The sequence below is a fragment of the Phaethon aethereus genome, assembly GCF_964289735.1.
Source record: "Phaethon aethereus genome assembly, chromosome: 3".
Taxonomy (NCBI): domain Eukaryota; kingdom Metazoa; phylum Chordata; class Aves; order Phaethontiformes; family Phaethontidae; genus Phaethon; species Phaethon aethereus.
The window spans coordinates 430,728-455,727 of NC_138576.1; the positions used below are offsets into that span (position 1 = coordinate 430,728).

The window sequence follows — 25,000 nt, forward strand, 5'->3', positions numbered from 1 at the left end:
CTCAACTGTCACAGCCCGAGAGGCAAAACAGCACCTTTTCGGTCAGAGAGTGCCCGTCACCAGCGGGCCGGCAGGGACCTCTGCAGATCCCACCCAAAAGGGCAAATTAACGAGGGGCCGGCAACAGGGCCCTGAACGGGAGGGGAGAAACTGGGAGGCGAAAGCACCAAGGGTGTGGAGAAAGGACGAAGATGCAGGGAAACCAATTCCTTCGTTGCAACGCAACGTTTGTCAGCGCAGGTCGCTAGTAATTTGGAAGACCAGAAAAGATGAAATATGGATGAATTTATCCTCTTCTGAAGCAGAGAAACACACGCTGTGATCCTGCTGGGCCAGCGGGGCCACGTTCTGACTTCAGCTATACCGACATTCCTGGGAACGGGCAAAATATCACATAGTCGAGAGTTTCCTTCATAACTCAAAAGTTCTCCTGGATTTTGGCCTCCCACGTATGACGGTCGCTAGGAGTCCTGCAGGCCCATGTCTCGCGGGCTCGGCTGTGCGGAGGAGCACGGCCGGCAGCACGTTTGTGATGACTCTCGTCTATGCAGAAATAGCAGTTCCGGCTTTTTCAGGGTGACAGTGTGCATCCCCTCCAGCGGCGGCTCTGCAGGGACTGCCAGCGCGCAGGGCAGCAGGAGCCCTGGTAAGCACGTCTCCCCAGAAGTTCAGGTCATGGAATTAAAATTCACTGAACAAAAGCTCCTTCCGGCCTTGAAATCCATGAAGCCATTTATCCACCTTCCCTCATTTACGTCCCGTTTGAGCAGGACGAACCAGAGCCCGTCCCTTCATTTGGAACAGCTTCTCCGCACCGACCGCTGCGCTGAAAGGCCTCTAACCGTGCACGGAGGGCTCTACGGAGGCGGCGGGGAGCGACCGCCGAGGGCGGCACGGAGCGACTGCTGAGGGCGGCACGTGTCTCCGCACATCCTCTTGGTTGTTCCTCCCAAGACTCGGGGTTCCTTCAGGTGTGTGTTTAGACACAGCAGGTGTAGGGTACGGCTCCGCTCGACCACGGATCAGCAGCAGCAGCAGCGGGGGCCGGTGCTGCCCTCCCCGCACCCGCCATGTTTCCAGTTGTTCCTCCTACCAGCACCGGGACTCACAGGACCAGATGGTGAGCCGGGTCAGGGAAAAGATCTGAAATGATCTCCGCTCTACAAAAAAAAGCTGTTAGCGTGAAAAACGAGCCTTTAGCATTAACTACAGATGTGAAAAAAACGACCTCGAGAGGCATGGAGCTTTGCAGAAGGACCGCGCGGTTATTAGATAAATCACCGAGTCGGCTAGTGAGGAAATGACCACTGAGGAAATGGAGAGAGGGAAATGGGATGCGTCTGCTGAAGACGCGTGGAGCTGAACGCGAAAGCCCTGCAGGAAGGCAGACAACCATCACTGCGCACTACTTATTAGAAGAGTGCCAGCTAATGACACGAGGCGATTACGGAAGACTTCGGGAAAAAAGGGAAAGCTAAGCTGAGGGCCTGGACGAGGAAAAGACGGTATAAAACGGAAGAAGGTCGCCGGCAACGCACTGACAGGTCCCTGGCCACCGTCCAGCCCAGACGGACAGGCTGCCTCTGGCGAGCAAGGGGCTCATCCGCTTAAGTAAGGCCTGGCTGGAGCGGTCAGGGAGGACGGGAGGTCAGCAGGCGACGGTGAGCCCCGCGGTGGTCACCGCAGCAGCCCTGCAGGCTCGGGGGCTACAGTATTAAACTAAACCGTTCGCCGGCGCGATGTGTGCGTGCCCACGCCGTTAAAACCCCTTATCACCCAAACTGCCCTCCCGGGACGGGCCCAGGCACCTGATAACCTGGTATCACAGCACGGCTCACCACGGGGAAAATGGATGAAGCTCCAGAGAACAAGGACGTCCTTCCAAGTATCGGCTTTCCTCTCGCCCCTTTTTTTACAGAGGGAGCTGAGCTACCAAACCTTCAGGCACCCAGAGCTGAATCCAGCTCTGAATGGTGAAACGAAGGCAGCATTAAAAATGTAAAAAATACTGCATAAGAAAATGGAAAAAACCATAAAAGCTTAACAGCTGATGTAAATTATAAATGAAAATTTTTCAAGTGCATCAAATGATGAGAGAAGCTATAACCTTGCGGAAAAAAATCGTGTCTGGCAGGGCTAAAACCACCAAAAAGGAGCCTTCGAAATGAACACAAATATCAGAAACAAAACAAAGCCCTGGGGTGCTGTACACTGCTTCTTGAGAGTCGTGGTAAAATTCTTAATACGGGTAGAGGAATTGTACTTCTGTTCTGCGTTTGACTAATAGTACTTTCCCCTTGTAGTTTCTGTCAGCAAACAGTGAAGTAATTTCCACTAATAATGAGAAAAGGTGCTAAAAAGTATCTACCGGAAATAATATTTTTAGCTCAGTAGGCCAGGGTAGCTTGCAGCTGGCATTCTTCAGATAAATACATGAGGAGTTATTTGGTCCAGTGAAGGTAATTTTTAATAGATCATGGAATACCCAGGACTGGAACGTGCCGTGTTGTACTGATATTCAAAAAGGGAGACAAGACAGCTTAAATAAGCACAAACATCTTGCCCTGTCATTAATTTGTTCAGAGTAACAGAAAGGCTGCTACGAGACTCGACTAATAAGCAATTATAACTTCATGGAAAAGAGGTCTTGCCAAATAAATCTGATTTTGTTATTTGAATGTATTACAAGTTTGGCTTCTAAAGGAGCGGCACAGATGTCGTGTATTTTCATATGAGAGGATTTACCCACAACATTCTCATTAACCAGTTAGCACTGTAAGGAATAACTAAAGCACTTTACACGGAGTAAGACCTGGATGACTGACAGCTTTCGGAAAGCACTCACTGGTGCACAAAAAGGAAAAACAGTGATGAAGAGTAGTGAAACTCCTCCTCTAGCTCTCTGCATAGTGCTGCTAGGGTTCAGAGAAGAGTTCAACCTACAGTTTGTTTTTTCCCGATTTAAAAAATGATATTAAAAATCTGGAGAAGGCCAAGAAATCAACCATAAAAAAGACTGCAGTACAGTCTTGTGAGAAGCTCAGCAGAGCTCTACCTGTTTTACGGATTTAATAATCAAGACTGATAAGTGCCTTCACTGAGATGAGTAAGCATCTGCGTAGGAAAAAACCAGGGGTGCTGAAGTGCTCCTCAATTTAATGGAGGGAGAACCACATGTACCAGAGCCAATGGGTGTAAACTGAAGCTAAAGACATTAAAACTGAAAATGAGGCAGAAATTTTTTAACCGTGCAAGTAAATTTGCATTGGCAGTGAATTTTCCATTTTTGATTTCTTCAGTTCAAGACCAGATGTCTTGCTGGAAGATGCTTTAATCAAAGAGAAGCTGCCAGGCTCCACAGAAAGCTCTTAAGGGCAAATGCAGAGAACCATATTATACAACGTGTAGAACCAAGTAATTACAAGAGTCACAGGCTCATAGGATAATTCAAATTGGAAGGGACCTCAGGAAGTCTCTAGTCCAGCCCCCTACTCAGAACAGGGTCAACGTCACGGGATGTCCCCGAAGACTGGGAGAAGGCTAATGTCACCCCCATCTGCAAGAAGAGCTTAAAGGAGGATCCAGGAAATTACAGGCCCATCAGTCTGACTTCAGTCCCTGGGAAAGTCATGGAACGAATCATCCTGGGCGCTATCACAAGTCAAATGAAGCATGTGACTGGGAAAAGCCAGGACAGATCCACCCAGGGCAAATCCTGCTTGACAAAGCTGCCTGCCTTCTACGACAAAGTAGCCTGCTCGATTGATGTGGGGCAAGCGGTGGACATTTGTCTACCTGGATTTCGTCAAGGCTTTCAATATGGTCTCCCACAGCCTCCTCCTAGAGAAACGGATGCATTACGGTCTAGACAAGTGGTCTGTGCGGTGGTGGGGAACTGACAGGCTGCACCCAGAGGGTGGGGGTAAATAGCTCCTTTTCAGTTGGCTACTTGTCACAAGTGGCGTCTCCCAGGGATCGCTCTTGGGCCCGATGCTGTTTCATATCTTCGTAAGTGAGCTGGATGATGGGATCGACTGTACCCTGATGAAGTTTTCTGATGATACCAAACTGAGTGGGCAAGTGGACACTTTGGAAGGGAGAGCCACTCTGTGGGAAGACCTGGATAGGCTGGAAGAGTGGGCTAACGAGAACCTTAACAAGGGCAAGTGCAAGGTCTTGCACCTGGGAAAACATAATCCAGGAGTGCAGCACAGGCCAGGATCTACCTGGCTGGGGAGCAGCTCTGTGGAGGGGGACCGGGGTTCCTGGTGGACAAGAAGCTCGATATGAGTGAACAGTGTGGTGGTGCAGCACAGAAAGCCAATGGGATGCTGGGTGGCATCAACAAGGGGCATCATCAGCAGAGGTAAAGAAGTCATTATCCCACTCTCCTCAGCGCTTGTGAGGCCACACCTGGAATACGGTGTTCAGTTTTGGTCCCCACCACGCAAAAAAGATGTGGACAGGCTGGGGAGGGTCCGGAGAAGGGCCACAGACATGGCCAAAGGGCTGTGAAGCCTGCTGTGTGAGGGAAGGGTGAGACAGCTGGGTGTGTTCAGCCTTGAGAAAAGAAGGCTTAGGGGAGACCTTCTCACCATGTTCCAGTATCTAAAGGGTGGCTACAAAGAAGATGGAGACTCCCTTTTTCCAAGGAGTCCCATGGAAAAGAGGAGGGGTAATGGGTACAAGTTAATCCTGGGGAGATTCCAACTGGACACGAGAGGAAAATTTTTCACAAGGAGACCGATCAGCCATTGGAATAATCTCCCCAGGGAGGTGGTGGGTTCCTTGGACACTTTTAAGACTCGTCTGGCCAGGGTGCTGGGCCATCTTGTGCTTTTGCCGAGGCAGGTTGGACCAGGTGATCCCTGAGGACCCTCCCAACCTTGTATTCTATGATTCTGTGATTCTATGAACTTAATCTTGGACCAGGTTGCTTAGAGCTCTGTCCAGTCGGGTCTTGAAAGCCTCCAAGGATAGAGAGAGTGCAACTTCTCTGGCCCCTGCTCCACTGCTTGGCAACCCTCACGGGGACGAAGTTTCTCCTTATATCCAGTCCTATTTCCCTTATAATTTTTAAACAATTTTGGGAACTGGAAGAATTAAATAAAGATACTAGATTTATAAATGACAAGTCTAGTAAGAGCCAGCTCCTAAGCTAACCTTCTGTACAAGACAGCCTAGGAGATGTCACTAAGACTTCTGTCAAGCTCATAATTGAACTGCATGATTCAACTTAATGAATGAGTCCTGAAAACACCAGTTTATCAAATGTGAGTCAGTTATGGTTCCCTTCCCTCTTCTGCAATCCTCCTTCCTCCTTCCTGTGTCTCCCCAGTTGCAGCACCTGCCACTCGTGCTCGTGCTCTCTTTCCTCCACAACGTCCTGCAGTGGCCTCCGTGCTCTCCTCATCGGTGTGTTCCCGGCACCAATATCCTCTGCTGCTCCACACAACGCCGCCTTCACGTGTCCAGCCAGTCGGGCAAGAGGAAACACACACTGGTTGGGCAGTTGGGAGATGAGAGTATGATGGCCCAGCAGGCAAAGGCAGGCGTGCTGCCCGCCTGCATCGTCTCGCGCGTGGGCAAAGCTCCGCAGGTTGCTCCGGAGCCCGCCTGTCGTACCGGTTCAGAGCAGTGCATCTGAGAAAGATAGTCCACCTGGCCTCCAAGGCTTTTGAGGTGGAAGAGCAGAAAGTCAAGCCAGCCAACAGAACCGCCGTTCACCCCAATGAGATGATAGCATTTACCTCAGGTCACGTTTGGGAGGATTAATGTGTGAAGGCTCAGGAGTGCTTTGAAAATAACGGTCTACAGGAAACTCACATCCGAGCTTGTCACCATGTTAAAGCAGATGTCCAAACTGCCTTAGTTATAAAGAGGCTCCTCAAATGTGTGCAAGAAAAATGCTCAGACTGTGGTCACCTGAACCATGAAGAATCACACTATTCCTGATGCACCAAATTTTTATACTTTCCTGAATCTGTAATTCAGTTTTGGATGCCCATTTTCAGAGATATCAATCTTCAACTTACAAAGATTTAGGGTCTGAAGAAATCAAAGTGAATTTAGCAAGTGGCTGTCTTTAAATTTTTAGAAGACAGACATTATCAGGCTGAACAGGAAAATAATTAACAGTGTGCAGAACCACTGACTTAAAAAATCCCCAACCTTCTCCAATATTAATACTAACTATGTGCTCATCTGCACAGGGAAACTAAGTAAAAGACACCTCTGAAGCGTACTTGACCACGGCCTCGTGTGTACACACTCCCACTCCAGAGTGCAAGGCTAATCTGAAGAGTGACTGCACTTCAGACTTACAGGTGACTTCATCACCCCTTCCCCGTGCAGGCAAGCTCTGCATTTTTCTGGAACTATCAAGATGTGCCTATAGCTAATCTAGAAACCCTGTGCCGCTCCTGTCAGCGTCATGTGCTCTCTCCCATGTCTGTCTTTGCCTGTAGTATCGTTGGTGCAGCTTGTCTTAGACCAAAACCCCTTTGAGTGAGGACAATATTTTGCCATTCATTTTAAAGAGAGGCTCCTGTCCAATGTAAAGAACGGAAAGAATAAACGCATAACAGTACCTCAGGCTATAGTCATCAACTACGAGCTCAACTCTAGACTATAAAAAAGTCTATAAAAAAATAACAGACCCTCATCAGGAATCCAGACAATACCATATACTATAGGTCAGACCCAACAGCATCCAGACGTTGCAGGGTTGGACTCACACCACCTGGAGGAACACGGCACCGTGCCACGGCGGCAGACTCTGACAGTTTCCAGTTTGTTTTCCAGTTAAAACTGGAAGAACTGAATCGGTACCCAGAACAGCATGCAGCGAATTACCAAATCGAGTACTTTAAAGCCTTCCAAATCTTAGGGCATTTTGATTATTTTAACCAAAGCAGCAGCATATGAACCGTTTGCACCAGCGCGCAGAGCCAGTGTGGAGATGCCTTTTTGCAAATTCCTTCTGTTCCTCATGAAGTATCGATAGCGGCACGAGAGCAAAGGGGAATCTCAGAGCGGCAGCAGTGAATTCCCGCCCCGGGGAAGAGGACGCGCTGCGTTTCTGGCAGGACATGGCTTACTTTGAGCAGTTTCATCAGCCCCTCGAGCTGCACCATCAGCTCTCTTCTGCTTTCCTGAAGCGCAGACATCCTCTGTTCCAATTCATCCTTCCTCTGTCTGTTCCAGTTACATGAAAGAAAGAGAAAATAAATTTTGGGTATTTCAAAACCACTTCGGGAAATTCACCCATATAACTGTGTCTTTGGTTTTCATCACTCCCACCTGCTTCCAATTTAAAAAAACAGAGCAAAGCACAGTACAGTGACCATGAAACCTCTCTATAACAATCAAGCGCTCAACTTAAAATCCAGAAATCTACCCTCAGCACCTCGGTAATAGGAAGCCCTTTCCAAGAGCACTGCGTTTCGAGAAAAAAAAGCCCACTTTCTTCTGCCTTTTAAGAACTCTCTTAACGTCAGACCCAGGCATCCTGCAGAGCTTTCAGACAAGCGAGAATGAGCTATGGGAGGCAAAAACAGAGAGGAAAAAAAGCGGAGAACAGGCTGCAGATGTTGGGAAAGGAAAAGCTATCACCTGTCTGGGTGGCGACTCGGCAGAGCTATTTCTGTCCACCAACGTGATGTATAATCTTCGACGTATCTGCTGTACCAGAACCCAGGTAACAAGACAAGGAGATAAGACGTGACCTTCCCTCTCCTCGGCATCAGAAACCCACTGGATTTCTACAGATGCCCGTCTGTGAGATATTTAAGGAAGTATGACTGCATGGTTTTATTTTATGTTTTAAAAAAATAAAGGAGTGACTAATAGAAGGAGAAATTCAAAGACAAACTGTCAAGATGTCAGAAGTTCAGTTTCTTCTATGATTTAAGAAATGCTGGGCCCCACAAATCACATCCCCCCAGATAAGAAAGGCTTATTTACTCATCTACCGTTATTTTTGTGGACATAATAATGTCTTAATCCAAAGTTAAAGGCACCACACATTACAGACTGAATTTTCAAATGTCTTAGATTGTATCTATGTTCTCACGTGATATACTATGGATAAATAATTCAGGAAATTTTAATAACCAACTAGTTTTAGAAACACCAGTTGGAAATCAGAATCGGGAAAGAAACATTTACTTTTTTAGTAAGCTTTTTACCTTTTTTTAGTTAGATTTTCACTTTACTTTTTTTTAGGGTTTTTTTTTTAGTTTTTTTTTCACTTAGACTGAACAAATCTGTTGGGTATGGCTTGCTTTCATTATGGTGACCACGAAAATGGCATACCATAAGCATACGCACCAAGCAGAAAATCGCTAAGATGCTACATAACAGGATTAACTCGCTTCTACAACGGTTATTAAAGACAGAAATCTGCAAAGCATTAACTATCCTGCGTATTTCTTTCCAGATATTTTTGTATTTTGAAGAATGTAGTTATTAAATGCCAAACCTTATCACAAAAATAAGGCAATAAAGAGATGATTACACATGCCTGGTCACCTAAAATGTGTTAAAAAGCACCACAGACATATCTGTTTATAAGGTCCTTTTTCCCTCTCAGGTCAGTTCAACGTCTGTGGCTTTTATTCTATAGTTATTTAGTAAAACATTCTGGTTAACAACTACAAATAACGTAAAAATCAACACATTAAATAAGTATAGCTCCGCAAATGTACTTGTTAAGGGTGGTAATCAATGTGCACGTCTGATTTTGCTTGACGCTATTCAATTCCTTTTTCAATGACCTCCAGCGAAGACAGAGGCACCGTTTGTTAGCGACAAAGGGCGCTAAATGTTTAAAAAAAGAAAGACGGGACAGCCTGGAGGGCTGTTGGAGGATGCCGTTGGAGGCACACGCTCGGGGCAAACGGGTCCCGGGCCCCTGTGTACGAACGGGCATCCCGAGGACCGGCAGGCGGAGGCAGCCAACGCGTCGGCATTACAGGGCAGGGATCCGCAAGGATGACGGATCCGCACCTCTTCCAAGGCTACGCTTGCCAGCGGCGTGCGAGAGCTGACTCGTCTCTACGGGCCGAGTTGCCTGCAGATTTAAACCCGGGGCACGTTGGTTTTCCACGGATTACCTTCCTCATGCTTTCACAGCCCACACAGCAGGCGGGATCACTCGGTGCTTACATACGTTCAAAGGCAAGGTCACCACGCGCTGCTCCCGCAGGCCTGGGGAATGTCTCCCCGTTAGCTGTGACTTTGCCAAGTACGTTCACATCACAGGTAACCCGCTAACTGTGAACTTCCAGCCTGATGCTATGCGGTCAAGAAAATGAATGTGCGCTTTGAATTTGTCAGTGAGACTGATGTGTGGCGGCAGGAAAGCTAACACTAGCTCTATCCACAGCGCCGGTGAGCTACGTATGAGACGCGGCAGCCCGTATAGAGAAGAGGTGCAGAGGACTTCGAGAGAACTGGACAGCAAGCTGAAGGGAGAGCTGGAGATTTGGCAAACCCGCTTTATGGAGAAACTGAAGAAGTTCAAGCCAGTTACGCAAGATGAGGTTAAGAGGGGAGGGAATCAAAATCTCTAAAGACTCGTGCAGAGAGGAATTTTGAAAAAGACCTTTTTAGCCCAGTAGACAAAAGCGCAGGGAAAGCCAAGGCTTGGAAAACGGCGCCAGGCTTATGAAGGTTAGAAATAATGTGCACACTTTTAGTCCACTGAGCAGAGACGAAGCTCAGAAGTTAACGGATGATGACGTGAACAGTATCGGGGGACGTGCCGTGCCGTTCGTTCCTTCCCTAACACGAAAGCCTGGATGTCTGTCTGACGTGGGTGCTGCCGTGCGGTCAGAAAGGGTTCTGCCGGAGCGCTGCAGGGAGAAATTCCCCAGCCCGTGTTACACAGAAGGCCAGACTTGTGATGACTTGACAGGCTTTACGTGCTGAATTCAACCTTTTTTTTCCTCTATTCGCCAATGCTGTTCATGTATTTGAAGGCCAGAAGTGGCTACAACGATCATTCAGCTTTTTTTCCTTCAGCAAAACACAAGCCCTCTAATTCCTCCTGGTTAGCTCTGTTTTGTTCCCCATAACCTGTATCTTTGGAAAAACATCTTTAGAAAAGACATCTAGGGACTGAAACCTCTATCACTGCTCTTGAGATTATTGCCTCGCTTTAAAAAGCATGTGCTTTAAAAAGCATGGTCTGAATGCGGCTGGTTTCCAGTTTAAGCTCTTGGTCCTTTTGTCTTTCTCTGCTGGGTCAAACAACGCATCAGGTTGCCCCGCGATCTCTTTTTTCTCTACCTCTTGCACAACATTTGTGGGTAACTTCTGCATCCTCTCCAGTTTTTTAAACATTGTAAAGCATAAAGCTAGAAAACCTATCTATGAGCTATTATATTTAGGCAATAGAATGAAAAATATCAGAGAGATGCCAAAATGTACGATAATGTAGCAAATTCTGTATGAAAAAGTAATGAAGGAAGTTGAGAGCCTTAGATTTTGCAATATGGGGCTGGATTATACCTTGCAGACACTGCCGGCAGTTGCGGTCACTCCGTCCCGAGAGCCCTGGGCTTTATGGAAAACCTGTAAGCATTCCTGGGAAGCACAACTGTGCCGCTTCCGAAGCGGGCAGGAAAAGCTTACCCCAACGAATGAAATAAATACAAGGCAGTTTGCAAAGAGCTGCTGCTGCCAAGAGCTTAGATTTTAGAACCTACTTTAGATTACAGATGGCATTTTTGAAGGCTGAGCTCTGAATTAACTAGTAATAGAAGATGAAATCAAATATAGCCAGAGAATGCCCTTGCGACTACCCAACCTATGAAACGCTTTATTCTATAAATACTGTCCATTTTTCCCTGTCGCTTCAAAACGCAAACCTAATCAAAGAGGCTTTGAAGATTGTTCTCCAGCTTCGGATGTATGCCTGACTACCTGTGCGTATGATCTTCTGGAGTTTCACTGACTAATCAAATAACTGACATTTCTCCTCAGCTCCACTCCTTCGGACAGTAAAAGACAGGCAGTTAATGCCATTCCTGCCAGTTTTTCCCACCAGTTTCTTCCTTTACAGTTTTCTGAGCTGTACAAACGGAACTCATTTTAAGAGACATTTTTATTTACTTCTAAATGCCCTTAAAACAAGGCAAATTGTAATATGCTGTCAGTCTTCAGAATTCAGCAGTTTAAAACGGCACTTCAGGGTCACCGAAGATACGCCGGTATTACCCTTTCCCCCAAACCAGCCAGAGCAGCCTGTGCTACGGAGCAGACCCCACGGCCGCCCCCGGCACCGAATGCGCACGAGCTTTAGGTATTTCTTTTACCGTAGAAGCCTGAGTTCGGCCAACAAAGTTGGGTTCTGCTGGGCTTTCTCAGGGGTGGGTTGAGAGGCTTGTTCATGTTCCAGCCTGAGACGCTGAATTTCCTGGAGTATCTCTCTGTAGAAATGACAGAGGGAAGATCAAAGAAGAAGGTCAGGCTCTGCACTGCTCTTAAATATTGTTACAGCCCTTCAAGCACTCTTTCTGTCAGCCCCTGGCCCAAGTACAGCAATTTTGTTCACGTATGACTGGCACAAATTCAAACCTAAGACAGGTAAGTTAGCGCAGTCCTGTGCTGTAATACACATCGAAAATTTATTACTTAAGTAATAAGAAGTACGAAATCACTTACGTGCCATAGGCTGGCAACGTCTCCCCCAAGCCTTTCGGGTGGAAAGGGCTCAGAGGCTGTTCTCAGAGGAGCAAAGTTCCACTTTCAGGACAATCGGCATGGCACATGCTGTAGGGAGGGCTCTGAAGCGGCGGCACCAGCGACTGCAGCCACGCGGGCACCGGTTAGCTTCCCACTCCCCCTTCCCAGGCTCAGCAGGGATAAGGAACGTAACAGCCCACGGGAACAGAGACAAACTCCTGAGGCCTCGCAAAGGGAAGGCGACCAGCCAGCGGCCCAATTAAGGCCGCTGCGTTCCGCGTAGCCGGAGGCGAGGGGACGCAGCACCGACGGCCGAGGACTCATTTATGAAAATGGGCACGAAATCCTTCTGAGGGGGAGATTACCACCTCTAGTTCTCCCCCGCCCTGCTCCGTTTTAAAACTGCAGAGCCGCTCTCCTTGCAAGGTTTCGTACCAGCACCGATCGAGATCTCCCTCATCTGCGACCTCGACGCGTAATTTCAAATACCTGCAAGGTCTCTTGGTGGCGTATCGAAGCTGCGACGCTCACGTGGTGCGAGGGTCGAGCCGTTCCTCTGCTCTCCAGGAACCGGTTCTCCCCCAAACTAACCCGAAGACGCGTTTCCACCCGGGGCGCCGAGGCTGCCTCGGCAAAGGGCCGCGCAGGCGGCAAGCTCACGCGCGCCAGCGAGGCGCAGCTGGGGCGCGGGGAGACCCGGGCGTGGCGACGAGGCCAGCGCGTCGTCGGGCACGCAGAGAGGCTGCGGCGGCAACGCGCCGGCTGCCCGTGCCCTGCGGCACGTGGGGTTTGCAACCGCGCAGCGGCTCGCTCGCTCGCTCGCTCGGGCGGCACCCTCTGAGCTTCTCGCGGCCAGAGACACGCGAGCTTAAGGCGGGTGCAGGAGAAGCAGGTAAGTGTGAATCAACGCCAGGATAAAACCAGCAACCTCTTCTCTAACAGACCCTCCGGAGCAAAAAGCAGCAGGGTCTGGGTGGGAAGGGGCCGTCAGAGGCCTCTAGTCCCACCCCTGCAGTGAGCAGGGACATCTTCACCCAGAGCAGGTTGCTCAGAGCCCCGTCCAGCCTGACCTGGGGTGTTTCCAGGGATGGGGCATCCACCACCTCTCTGGGCAACCTGGGCCAGGGATTCACCACCCTCACTGCCAAAAATTTCTTTCCTTCCATCCAGTCTACATCTCCCCTCTTTTAGTTTAAAACCGTCACCCCTTGTCCTGTGGCTCCAGGCCCTGCTGAACAGTCTGTCCCCATCTTTCTCCTCAGCCCCTCCAAGCCCTGGCAGCTGCACTAAGGTCTCCCCGGAGCCTTCTCTGCTCCAGGCTGAGCCCCCCCAGCTCTCCCAGCCTGTCCTCCCAGCAGAGCTGTTCCAGCCCTCGGAGCATCGCTGGGGCCTCCTCTGGCCCCGCTCCAGCAGGTCCGTGTCTCTCCTGTGCCGAGGGCTCCAGAGCTGGACGCAGCACTGCAGGGGGGTCTCCCCAGAGCGGGGCAGAGGGGTAGAATCCCCTGCCTCGCCCTGCTGGCCACGCGACTTTGGGGGCAGCCCAGGACACGGGTGGCTTCTGGGCTGCGAGCGCACATTGCCGGCTCCTGTCCAGAAGAAGCGTCTTCTCCTGGTTGGAGATGGTTTCCCATCTCTTACTTCTTCCATGACTCCCAGTTTCTCCAGATTTTTTTGTTTTACAGTAAAAAGAAAACCCACTCGTTCTTCTCAAGCTGAGTTTGCCCACCCCAGCCTTCCAACCCACCGGCTCCACCACATCGCAACCGATTTATTTTCCTGCTGCCTCCTTGACTGGCTTACCCTGCTGCCAGAAGTTTGCTGGGTTTGCAGAGAGCAATACAAGATAGCAACGCAGCTCCTGACGCTCAGTGTCAGTTAAGATGATTTTAAGAAGATCAGTGAAGAAGATTAACCTGCTCCCTGGGGAATAAGGGCACCGCAGCTGCATCCGCACCGAGCTAACCGGTTAATGAGGCAGCTACACCTTTCAACAACAGATCTAGGAAAACAATGCGGTTAACATAATACAGAAGGTTAAAAACAACGAAGCACAAGGACTGAAGGCTCTTCTCTCCTCAACTGTTGTTCCTAAAACAATACTGATCAAAGCTTGCTTTTTACCTGTTTTTGTTCTCCAGCTCTGCTATCAGCTGTCTTTGTTGTTTATTGGCATCAAAGCTGAACCCCAGGTCTGTTGGTGGGCGAGGCTGCTGGATGAGGAACAGAGAAAAATTAGACAAAATATTCATTACCTGTTATCACACATGACACAGTTTGGATCCAGCCCCGTGTTTCCTGAATGCCGTGGTACGGTACTTGCAGCCCAGGCTGCGAAACTATGAAAATGCCTGTGCTGAGACGGGCTACGGGGCACATCGAGATGGGTTTTACAGCTGGCTTGGTCTGATCTGAGGCTGGGTGGCGGCTGAAAGGGTGACTTCCTGGCTCATCACTGGCTCATCATCCTCACTATCCATCTGAAGAATTTTATTTGCCCTTTTTTTTTTAAGACCTTCAGAAAAAGATACACCATACCTGTCTGTTCCTAAAACACCGACAGGCTTCCCTGGGAAGAGATGCAGCTATACTTTGCATGGTAAAGTCTTTGTGAAACATTGACCTTCCCATATGTCAGCTAGTGAAGAAAAGTTGGAATAACTTACAGCTTATGAGCAGGATTATTCACAGACATTAAATTTAAGCATGGTCACTGTCTCTGGAAAATCTAATTCTTCACAACCCCTCAAAAGCATCAGTTGAAGGGAGACTGCTGAACAAATACATTTTCCCAGTGAGTCCTGCCCTTTGTGATCCTTGTGTTTGGCGCTTTTCACCAGCAGCCTCACCACTGCTGAGAGAAGGACTGGGAAATCAAACAGGAATCTGTAGTTTCTGACAGAACCTGTTGGCAGCTGGGCTGGATGGTGAAGAAGCCAGTTATATGGACCAAGAAGAGAGAGAGAGAAAAATTACAGGGCCTTGTACTGGTTCAGCGCATTTTTCCAGTGGAATCCTAAGTTGCTGCTTTGCAGGTCTAGTACGACTCAGAACTATCCTTCTGGCCATCAGACACAAGAAGTTGTCCACTTGGAGCTGGGGAGATACCTTTTATCATGGACAGGTCTTCCCGTCTAAGATACGTCTGAGGAACGAGATGGTATGTAGGGTCTGCTTCTAACACCAGGCCATTAGAGAATCACAGGTTGGTTGAGGTTGGAAGGGACCTCTGGAGGTCATTTGCTCAAGCAGGGCCACCCAGAGCCAGTTGCTCCAAGGTGGGAGACTCCACAATGTCCCTGGGCAACCTTGCCAATGCTTGGGTACCCTCACACTGAAAAGTGTTTCCTGATGCTCAGAGGGAACTTGCTGTGGTCTAGATTGTGCCCGTTGCCTCTGGTCCTGGCACTGGGCACCACTGGGCAGAGCCTGGCTCCGTCCTCTTTGCGCCACCCCTGCAGGTATTTGTGGACATTGAAGAGATCCCCCCGAGCACCCTCTGCTCCAGGCTGAGCAGTCGCAGCTCCTTCAGCCTTTCCTCATAGCAAAGATGCTCCAGTCCAGATTAGATTTCCTCATTCTGGCAGTCTTTGCCTCTTGGGCAGAGAGGGTGTGTTCATACAGGCAGCGCAGATGATTAAGGCCGTGGTGCCTCTGCCTCTCACCGGGTACTTGAGAAATGGGGTGTCTTCTGACACAGCAGAGCACTTCTGTGCTCTGCTTTTGCCTTTTTGTTTTCATCAGATCTCAAGACTGCACAGATTTTTACCACAACTTTTTCAGAAGGACTTCAGATTGGGATCCTGGTTTGAGAAGACACTTTCACAACCGTTTTCGGAAACTGTTGGGTAGAAAACCAGAAGTCAGATGGAAGAGACTGGTATCTACCAGTGCTCCTGGAGACAGGGTGGAGAGTGGCAGATCCAGGATGAAGGGGACAGACACCTCTAGGGTTTCAGTTTTGTTTTGCTGTGGGTATCTAGAGCCAACCCTGACTGGAGTTAAGCTTGAAGAGTGGATAGCACTCCTCTTCTCTGGGCAAAACCCATGTGGTGGGTGTGTTTGCACATGGCAAATGAGCCTTGCTTGACTGACACACCTACAAGCTGATCTTCGGTGTCCTCCTGGGTGATCTGACAGCCACTTCAGGAGTCTCCTAATGATGTGGAAATCTCCTGTGTAAAAACTGCTTGGTAAGGCAGGTCCCAGGCAAGAAGAAACAAAACAGCTTGGGAGTTGAAATGAAGAGTGTGAAAAATAAAAATAAATCAACCCAGAAACTGAAATGCAGAAACACAGTTCATTGCAGAAGGGTCAGAACCCCATCCTCTTCCCCCAGGCAGTGGGGAGGAGCCGATGGCACAGGGTGGGCTCTGCTCTCACACTGAGGAACAGGGCTGGTGTGGGCGAGGAGCTGGGATGGACCTGCCCATAGAGCTGGGGCAAAACCCCAGCTCTCATATCTCATCTCATCTCATCTCATCTCATCTCATCTCATCTCATCTCATCTCCTCTTGACATTTGGGGTAGGTGCACAGTGTGGGCAGCAGCACTGCCACCACTCTTTGCATCATGGGGTGACCTGCAGAGTCTCAGCGCAGATAACACTGATATGACCTACCGGTTCCCCCAAAACAGTGCGTTGCAAAGCAAAGGTCCCGAGGTCTCTCCCTGCATCCTGGTACAATCAGCTATGAGGACAAGGGCAGGTGACGTGTTTCACCTGCAGCCTCAGGAGCTTCCTGAGGCTCTGGGGCTCTTCGGGTTCTACCTGAAGCACGTGAACCATTGTTCTGCTGCAAAGTAGGACTGTGCCTTTAAAAACATAATCTTGTCCTTAGTCCCTTTCTTCAGAAACTCTGTACAAAGCCTGAAATCACCCTCACGACCTAAAGTACTCGAGTCCTCAGGAGCAAAGACAACACTGCAGAGAACTTAGAGGAGACACATCCCTCATGCTGCTCACTTTCAAACATTGCTAGTCAAGAGGTCTTTTTGGAAACTGGCTATTCTGTATGACAATTCAGTGTTCTCTTATTTTTCTATTGCTTCCAAGAGTCCAATTAATTTTTTATGGTAACTCAGAATCACAGAGTCATTGGGGTTGGAAAGGACCTTTGAGATGGTCTAATCCAAAACCCCTACTCAAAGTGATGTCAACTACAGCGGCTTGCCCAGGATATTGTCCAGCTGAGTTTTGAATACCTCCAAGGATGAAGACTCCACAACTGGCTGTGGAATGTGGGGTGACCTGACCCTGTGTCCAGGGGTGACCTGTTCCAGTGTTTGAGCACTTATACCGCAAGAAAGTTTTTTCTTTTGTTGAAATGGAAGCGAGCTAGTGCCCATTGCCTCTTGTTCTGTCATGGCACCACTGAAGAGAGTCTGTCTCTGTCGTCTTTCTTACTTGCAACCATCATATATTAATACACAAGAAGACCCTCACAAGTCTTCTCAAGGCTAAACAAGCCCAGAAAAAAAAATTCAGGTTGCTGATTCTTCACCAACATCTAAACCTTCCAGGTTCTTAAACTTAAAAGACACCTGATGCTCAGCCTGAAAGTTTGCAAAGGGGATGCCTATGCTAGTGAAATAAAAAGCACCAGGCAGAGGCACTGGAATTTGACCACCCGTATTGTTAGATATTTAGTACGGCCCCTGCCTTATTTTTAGCCCAGACTAACTAGCTCGCTCAGGCAGTTCTCAGCATGGTTTGGGATTTACCCTAAGCTGAGAACTATCTGCAGCAGGTGGTTTGTAGGCAGCCACACTGTCTGGAGAGTGAGAGCGCTCAATATTATAGACGTGGGCACCAGAGGTTTTTAATGACTGCTATACACAAAGCCCAAGTGTCTACTGCACACTCAGCTACTGAGGAATAGCACTTAGCTCTCGCCTAATCTGTACTACAAGGTGGACTCAGGAGGAGAGGTGTCTAAGCTCTTGCATATGCAAAAGTGTATCAAAGAGTCACCTGAGACAGTGTTGAGCCTGCTGAAAATACAAGAGGTGTCTAATTGCTACTGCACTTGTCCAGAAAATATCTGACACCAGCTCTAGATATATCTGACCTTGAATGGGTAACAAGACACAGAGTAATGTGCCACATTCCCCAACAAAACGGCATCTGGGAGGCAGCGGGCTCCATCCTTCCTGCCAAAGCCCAGCTGCAGCCAGCGGTGCAAGATGCAGTGGCGGTCAGAAGTCAGCCCTGGGATTCTGGTTCGTGCTCTCTGGGTTGGGTTTTATTAAAAAAATCCAACGGTGGCCCAATACTAAAAAAAAATTAACTGCCCAGGACATGGAATTTACAGCCTTGGGGTAAAAACTCAGATTAGAGAAGAGAAAACAGGCTGAAGACAACACAGACAGATGTTTCGAGTAGCCAGGGCATGAGGCAATTCATCAGAGTACTTAGATCTTGGTACTTAAATAAACCTCAGGCAATCTCAGAGCTTTTGTGTTCATCTCTGAAAGCAGTAAGTTTCACAAGGCGACACTCCAGACGCTAGAAGAGGCTATCCATAAAGCTTACACCTAGACACAATGTAAGAAGGAACAAACAACTATAGACCCGTCAACTTAACCTCAGTTCTTGGGGAAAAAACACAATAAAACCACTTGTAAACACTTAAATGATAGGCTAAGCAATAGTCCACATGGAGTTCTTAAGAACAAATCATGCCAAAGCAAACTACCTTCCTTCCACAGTAAAAAATCAAACAGGAGAGAAACTATTAACACAATCCACTTTCACCTCAGCAATGCTTTTGACATCCTCTTGTGGGGTTTTATAGTTCTTCTCTGAGATTTAGTACCCTACGATAATTTCATTAATGTCATGGATGATGGAATAAAGTATTTACTTCCTACATCTGCAGACTGTATCACACTGTGGCGAGCTCGTACTGCTTTACAGGACAAGATAAAATATAAAATGTACTAAAATACAAAATTATTTGAGAAATTGGAGAAATGGTCTGAAAAAATAGGTTGCACTCTACTAAGACAAGTGCAAACTTGTATTTACTTTTGACATGTCAGCTAGTTGGAGACTGGACTAGATGACCTTTAAAGGTCCCTTCCAACCCAAACTATTCTATGGTTCTATGATACTAACTACATAAACACCCAATGGATGAGGCAGCAGTTCTGCAAAAACAGATCTGCAAATGACTTTAGCTCACAACCCAACATGAGACAATAACCTCACGCTGTTGCGGAGCGCAGGAAGGGGTTGTTTGAAGCAGGCTATGCTGTGTACTACAATGCATGACTTATCCCTGGCCTCTGACTTGGGTGAACTACTGTTTCCAGCCTGAGCATTAAGATTTTAAAAAAGCTAAAGGTCAACTGGAGAAAGAGGGAGAAGAAGAAGAATGATCAGAGGTCTGTAAATCATGACAACGAGAAAAGACTGAAAGAATGAAGAGGATAACAGAATGAGAGGAGACAACATAAGAAACTTCGAATATACAACACTTGTTGCGAAGAGGCAAGTTGCTCTCCATATCCCCTGAGACAGGGGAACGAGTAGTGGGATCAAACCGAGCAAGGAAGCATTACGTTAAGATTCAGGGAAAACTTTTTGTTGGTAGATGAATTTACACATCGGAACAAATTTCCCTGAGGGACTCCATCTGGAGCAGACTGCATCCACTGAGGTTTGTTAAAAATAATTCGGATAAGCATCTGCCCAAGAATGGTTCACGCTTAGCTGAGCTGACCTCCCGTGGGAAAGGCCCGCAGGTAGGTCCTCGCTGGCCTGTCAAGGTTCAGAGCCAGGGAAGCCACTGAACTGCCAGGGCACTCCAGCTTCGGTGGTGCGGGTGCAGGCTGCACGTGGGTGTTTACGTTTGTACCAGCCTATGACTTGCAGAGCTGAGGTACGTGATCAAATACTCAAAAGCGATGGCCAACTTCAACCGTCATATTGCAGAGCAATGTTGTTTGTTCGGCAACGTCCAGCCCCTGCCGGCTCCTCACAGGTCACTGTTCCCTTTCGAAGAACGTAAGGGAAAACCTTCCTCTAGTCGATGCACTGAGCTAGGGACCTTCCTTCATGTCACCTTCTGGTTCCACAGCTGAAAATTTTCCTGAGCATTGTTTCCTGCAGTACAGTAAACAGGAACGACTCTGAACATTTCACCCTGCCCCCCCCATCATCATCATCACCATCTTCCTCCTCCTCCTCTTTCTATCTTTTAAAAAAAGTAATCTTTCCCCTAAGATACCCTCAGAATGTCCTGTAACTCATATTTCTGTCAAATCTAAAGATATTCGAGATCTTCACTGTTTTCAGGCTTGTGAACTAGATGCATAGTTATGTGAGTCAATAACTTCCCATCTCTTCTGTTTTGATTGAAGGAACTTTTTCCTTCATCCTTTAAAGCCCAAAAAATCTGACTACCAGACACCCTTCTGCTCCCATCACTTCTCAAGCTCTTTGATTAGATTTTCTCTATCACTCTTCCTTCTTTCTTCTGTCATTCTTGTTACCGATCTTCATTCATATTGCTTCATAAACCTCTAGAGACCTGTGAGAAAAACCACAGTATTTCATAGAAACTAATGAAGTAACTGACCATCACGTTCTCAGCAACAAAGAAGTAAGATTAACCAAGAACTCAGATTTTTTTCTTTTTCAGTTCTTTTGTCGATGGGAAGAAGTCTTTATGTTTACATTGCATTTTCAGGTGGCTTTTCTAGTATCTTAAGCATTGCATTTATTTCAAACTGTTTTTTTCTCCAACTGTAAGAGCCTGTAGCCTTACGCAGCACAATTGTGCAGCATTTGTAGAAAATCTGACATTCTGCCCACAAAACCACACCCGAGTTCCAAGCATCCAGCGTGCTGGGCATCTGTATTCACTTCTTCTCACAAATGGGAAGTCATTTAAATAACTAAAAATTTCTCATCAGTTACGTTGCTCACAGGATCAGTAGCCTTAATCTTTCCTTGACTGATCGTTGATCAATAACCCCCCAAGCTCCTTTACACCCAGCCGTGAAGTATCTTGCTGTAGCCTGTATAGAAGTGTAGCCTAGTGCCCAGTGGCAGGATGAGGGGCACTGGGCACAAACTGCAGCGCGTGAAGTTCCACCTCAACATGAGGAAAAACTTCTTCACTGTGAGGGTGACGGAGCACTGGAACAGGCTGCCCAGAGAGGCTGTGGAGGCTCCTTCTCTGGAGACCTTCCACACCTGACCGGATGCGTTCCTGTACACCCTGCCCTGGGTGATCCTGCCTTGGCGGGGGGGTTGGACCAGATGATCTTCAGAGGTCCCTTCCAACCCCCACCATTCTGTGATTTTGTGAAAAATATATCATAATGAAATAATTTACAATGGACACCTGGATTTGAAAAAGTTTGTCACCACTTTTCTCAAGCCTAGACCATTGCAGGCTTTCATGGAGCACACGGTTTAATGGACCCTGGTTCATCCTTTGCAGCAGTCTCAGGGTGCCCTTACTCTTCTGAAAACATCAGATTTCACATGGGTGAGAGGAAGTATTACTCGGGGTCAAAGATTCTGAAGAATGACTGAGAAGCTGGTGGACATAGTGTGGGCTTGTTATTGATCTAAAGGTTTCAAATTAAATTCACTTGGGTATCACATTACCTCTTGTGGATGCGTGTATTTCAAATGCATCTTCTAAATACAACTATTAGGAGCTAATTATAAAGTATGAGGCATCATTTAAATGTGCAAATACTGCTCCGGGCTTCAGGCTGGACGTTGGTAGGACTGTATTTCTGCAGTGAATGAACCGCTCTGGAACCCATGGAAGGAAACCTAACTGCAGTCGCTGCTCTCACTTCAGCCCAGCATTTTCCTAACACCAAATTCTCACTGTCATCGTCTTCGGAAGAGTTTTGGGTGTGTGGCATGGGACTGCGATGGCAAATGCTATTCTTTTGTAAATCCAGGGAGGCAGAATTCATCAGAGCATTTGCATGCTCCTGGGTACTGCGACGAGAGGTGCCTGTCCTCTCTGTGAAGCTATGTGTGCTTCTTAAAACCTCTGCACTTAGAAGAAAAAAACCCCAACAACCCAAAACATTCATTTACTAGTCAGCACTCTTACGTTCGCACTCCATCTTACTGGACAGGTATGAATGACTTGTGTCTTCAAGATTTATTACTGTCATTCCTTTCTTTAAAAAGCCTCGCAGGCTCAGCTCCCACCTGCGCAGCAGCGCCCGGCACCAGGGACGAATCCCCCTTCGGCCCTTGCAAAGGCTTTCTACTACAAACAGAGCACAAAGACCCGGTGGGAGTCAACAGCATAAGATGTGAGGCCTTCAAAATTACCCCCCCAACCCCATATTTGCACGTGCATGAGAAAATGAGCAGAGTTTATATTATTTTGTCCTCTGTAGCTTTCCTTTTCAGTAAGGAGCAGATATCTCAGGCAGTCAGTAGTCCTAGCTATGACGGCATAGTGGTGATCTATTTTTGCATAGTGGTGGTGCAATGTGGTGATCTTTTCTTGGCCCTATTGGATGCAGCTCCTAATTTTCTGACAATAGCATAGTATGACCTAACTCCAAAACATTATAGATCCCTGCAGAAACAACCGACAGCATGTATCCAGGGTAAAAGGGTTCTGAAGTATGGTGGAGCTTGAAAAGAAGACAGACTTTTTGACAATGAATTGTAACATAGGTCTCTCATTTTATACCAAACAGCAGCAAAACCAAAGCTGAAGCTTTTCAAGCTGAGGACTAACATACAAAAAGTTAAAATGTAAAAAAAAAGTTTAAAAGCTAAGCAAACTCTCCAACACAGCTGAAGGTACGATTACCATTGCCTTCTGTTTTCCTGGTGCTCAGCAGGAATGCTGAAGCCTTAACAGTTCTGAGAAGATCATCCAAATGACAAGCTCCATTTTCTCTCAGCAGGAAAATTCATAAGAAGATGATAATAAAATCTACTTAGAATTCTTAATATTGCATAGGAACTACAGGAAAACCTCCTAGCAGCGTTAGTTTAGTTTTCCTATGAATAGGCCATTAAACTTGAGAGAGAGCCATGTTGGAACTTCAAGTCATAAAATCATAGAATATCTCAAGTTGGAAGGGACCCATGAGGATCATCAAGTCCAAATCCCTGTCGGACTGGTATTTGTTGTACGAGGATTCAGACCTCACCTACAGTACACTTTTTTTGAGTGATAGAAAAGGATTTAATGACAGTGTTTAATCAAGCCCCAAAAATCCGGTTTGGCAAGCCGTTGCACTCCTCCATCACCCTGATTTGGAAGAAACTGTCAAAGAACAGTAAAGCTTGTGTCTCATGGGCATCAGATTCCACGTTCCTTGGTGCAAGGACCTCATGGTGTCATGGAAAGTGCTTCACTTGCCCATCACTGTAGTCTCGCAGTGCTCTTTGTGATGGTCGTGGTTTAACCCCAGCTGGTAACTGAGAACCACGCGGCCGCACGCGCACTCCCCGCGCAGCGGCATGGGGGAGGGAAATCGGAAAAAAAAGGACAACCTTTTTCTCAACCAAAGGCTGAGATAAAGACAGTTTAATAGGACAGAAAAGGAAGGGAATAGTAATAGTAATGATAAAAGAATATATAAAACAAGTGATGCACAATGCAATTGCTCACCACCTGCTGACCGATGCCAAGCCAGCTCCCGAGCCGCGGCGCCGCTGGCCAACTTACCCCTGTTTATATACTGAGCATGACATCATATGGTGTGGAATATCCCTTCGGCCAGTTTGGGTCACCTGTCCTGGCTGTGCCCCCTCCCAGCTTCTCGCTGGCAGGGGAGAGAAGCTGAGAAGTCCTTGGCTAGTATAAGCACTACTTAGCAACAACTAAAACATCAGTGTGTTATCAACATTATTCTCATCCCAAATCCAAAACACAGCACTATAGCAGCTACTAGGAAGAAAATTAACTCTGTCCAGCTGAAACCAGGACAATGATCAACAGACAAAGAAGAGGAGGAAACAAATGAACAAAAATGGTTCATGTAACTGCTGTATCCAGGAGAAGAAGAAATGATCCAAGAACCAAGCTGCGGATTTAGCCTGCAAAGATGTACCACAGGAAATCTGGTTTACTTGTTCTTTCATTATTTAAAAAAGTATTTATTAAATCATGCCTAAAGCTTATAAGAAAAGTTGCATGAAGGGAATATTACAAATATTATTTAGGTTGTAGGTAGCTTTAACGACATGATGTGATGATAGGCTTTTAGCGGTGCTTAATGTTGAGGGAAGAAGAGCAACCACACAGTTTTCAAAAAAGAGCAACGTGGGCAAGAACCTAATTATCGTAACTCAACCACATAACTCAACCTAATTATCCACTCATCCATAATTGAGTATTATCTCATATTTATTAGGTGCTCGTGCTTTTCCTAGCAGGGAGGCTGCACTGGTCAGGAGAGTCCTGCCAGGAGTGCACCGCCCCTGTGGACCTCTGCTCCTGCTGAGTGCCGCAGGCTGCTGCCTGCCATGGTGGGTCACTCTCCATCAGAAGTCATCGGGAAGCAGCAGGCATGTCTGGCTCACAGACCAGATACCGACCTGTATGATTCAACCTGCCCAGGTGTATCAGCAAAAACTCAGGAGGATCTGGGAGTGTCCTAACAGCAGAAAATGGGGTGGAAAAAAGGAGCTGAGGTAGAGCAGGTGGGAGAGAAGATGAAGGAGGTATTGCCTTGAAGGAAGGGAGATGTTGTGTAGGATGTTCATAGAACCATAAACTCATAGAATCGTTTAGGTTGGAAAAGACCCTAAAGATCATCGAGTCCAGCTGTTAACCTAATACTGCCAAGCCCACCACTAAACTGTGTCCCTAAGCACCACATCGACTCATCTTTTAAATCCCTCTGGGCATGGTGACTCCCACCACCTCCCTGGGCAGCCTGTGCCAATGCCTGACCACTCTCTCGGTGAAGAATTTTTTCCTGATATCCAATCTAAACCTCCCCTGGCACAACTTGAGGCCATTTCCTCTTGTCCTATTGCTGGTTACTTGGGAGAAGAGACCAACCCCCACCTCACCACAACCCCCTTTCAGGCAGTTGTAGAGAGCGATGAGGTCTCCCCTCAGCCTCCTCTTCTCCAGACTGAACACCCCCAGTTCCCTCAGCCGCTCCTCATCAGACTTGTGCTCCAGACCCCTCCCCAGCTCCGTTGCCCTTCTCTGGACACGCTCCAGCACCTCAACGTCTTTCTTGGCGTGAGGGGCCCAACACTGAACACAGCATTCGAGGTGCGGCCTCACCGGGGCCAAGTCCAGGGGCACGATCCCTGCCCTGCTCCTGCTGGCCACACTATTCCTGA

General features: G+C 47.6%; 1 protein-coding gene across 8 annotated transcripts in view; it reads right to left on the minus strand.

Moving 5' to 3' along the window:
• The window catches only part of DTNB (dystrobrevin beta), a gene marked incomplete at its 5' end in the record, with an annotated part of 196,188 nt that overhangs the window by 52,821 nt on the left and 118,367 nt on the right, over positions 1-25,000 (minus strand). For all 8 annotated transcript variants that reach the window (XM_081998026.1, XM_081998024.1, XM_081998025.1 and 5 more), the window contains 3 exons: positions 7,101-7,197; positions 11,322-11,435; positions 13,813-13,898. In XM_081998026.1, the coding sequence (XP_081854152.1) occupies positions 7,101-7,197; positions 11,322-11,435; positions 13,813-13,898 (297 nt within the window). The remainder of the gene's footprint in view (positions 1-7,100; positions 7,198-11,321; positions 11,436-13,812; positions 13,899-25,000) is intronic.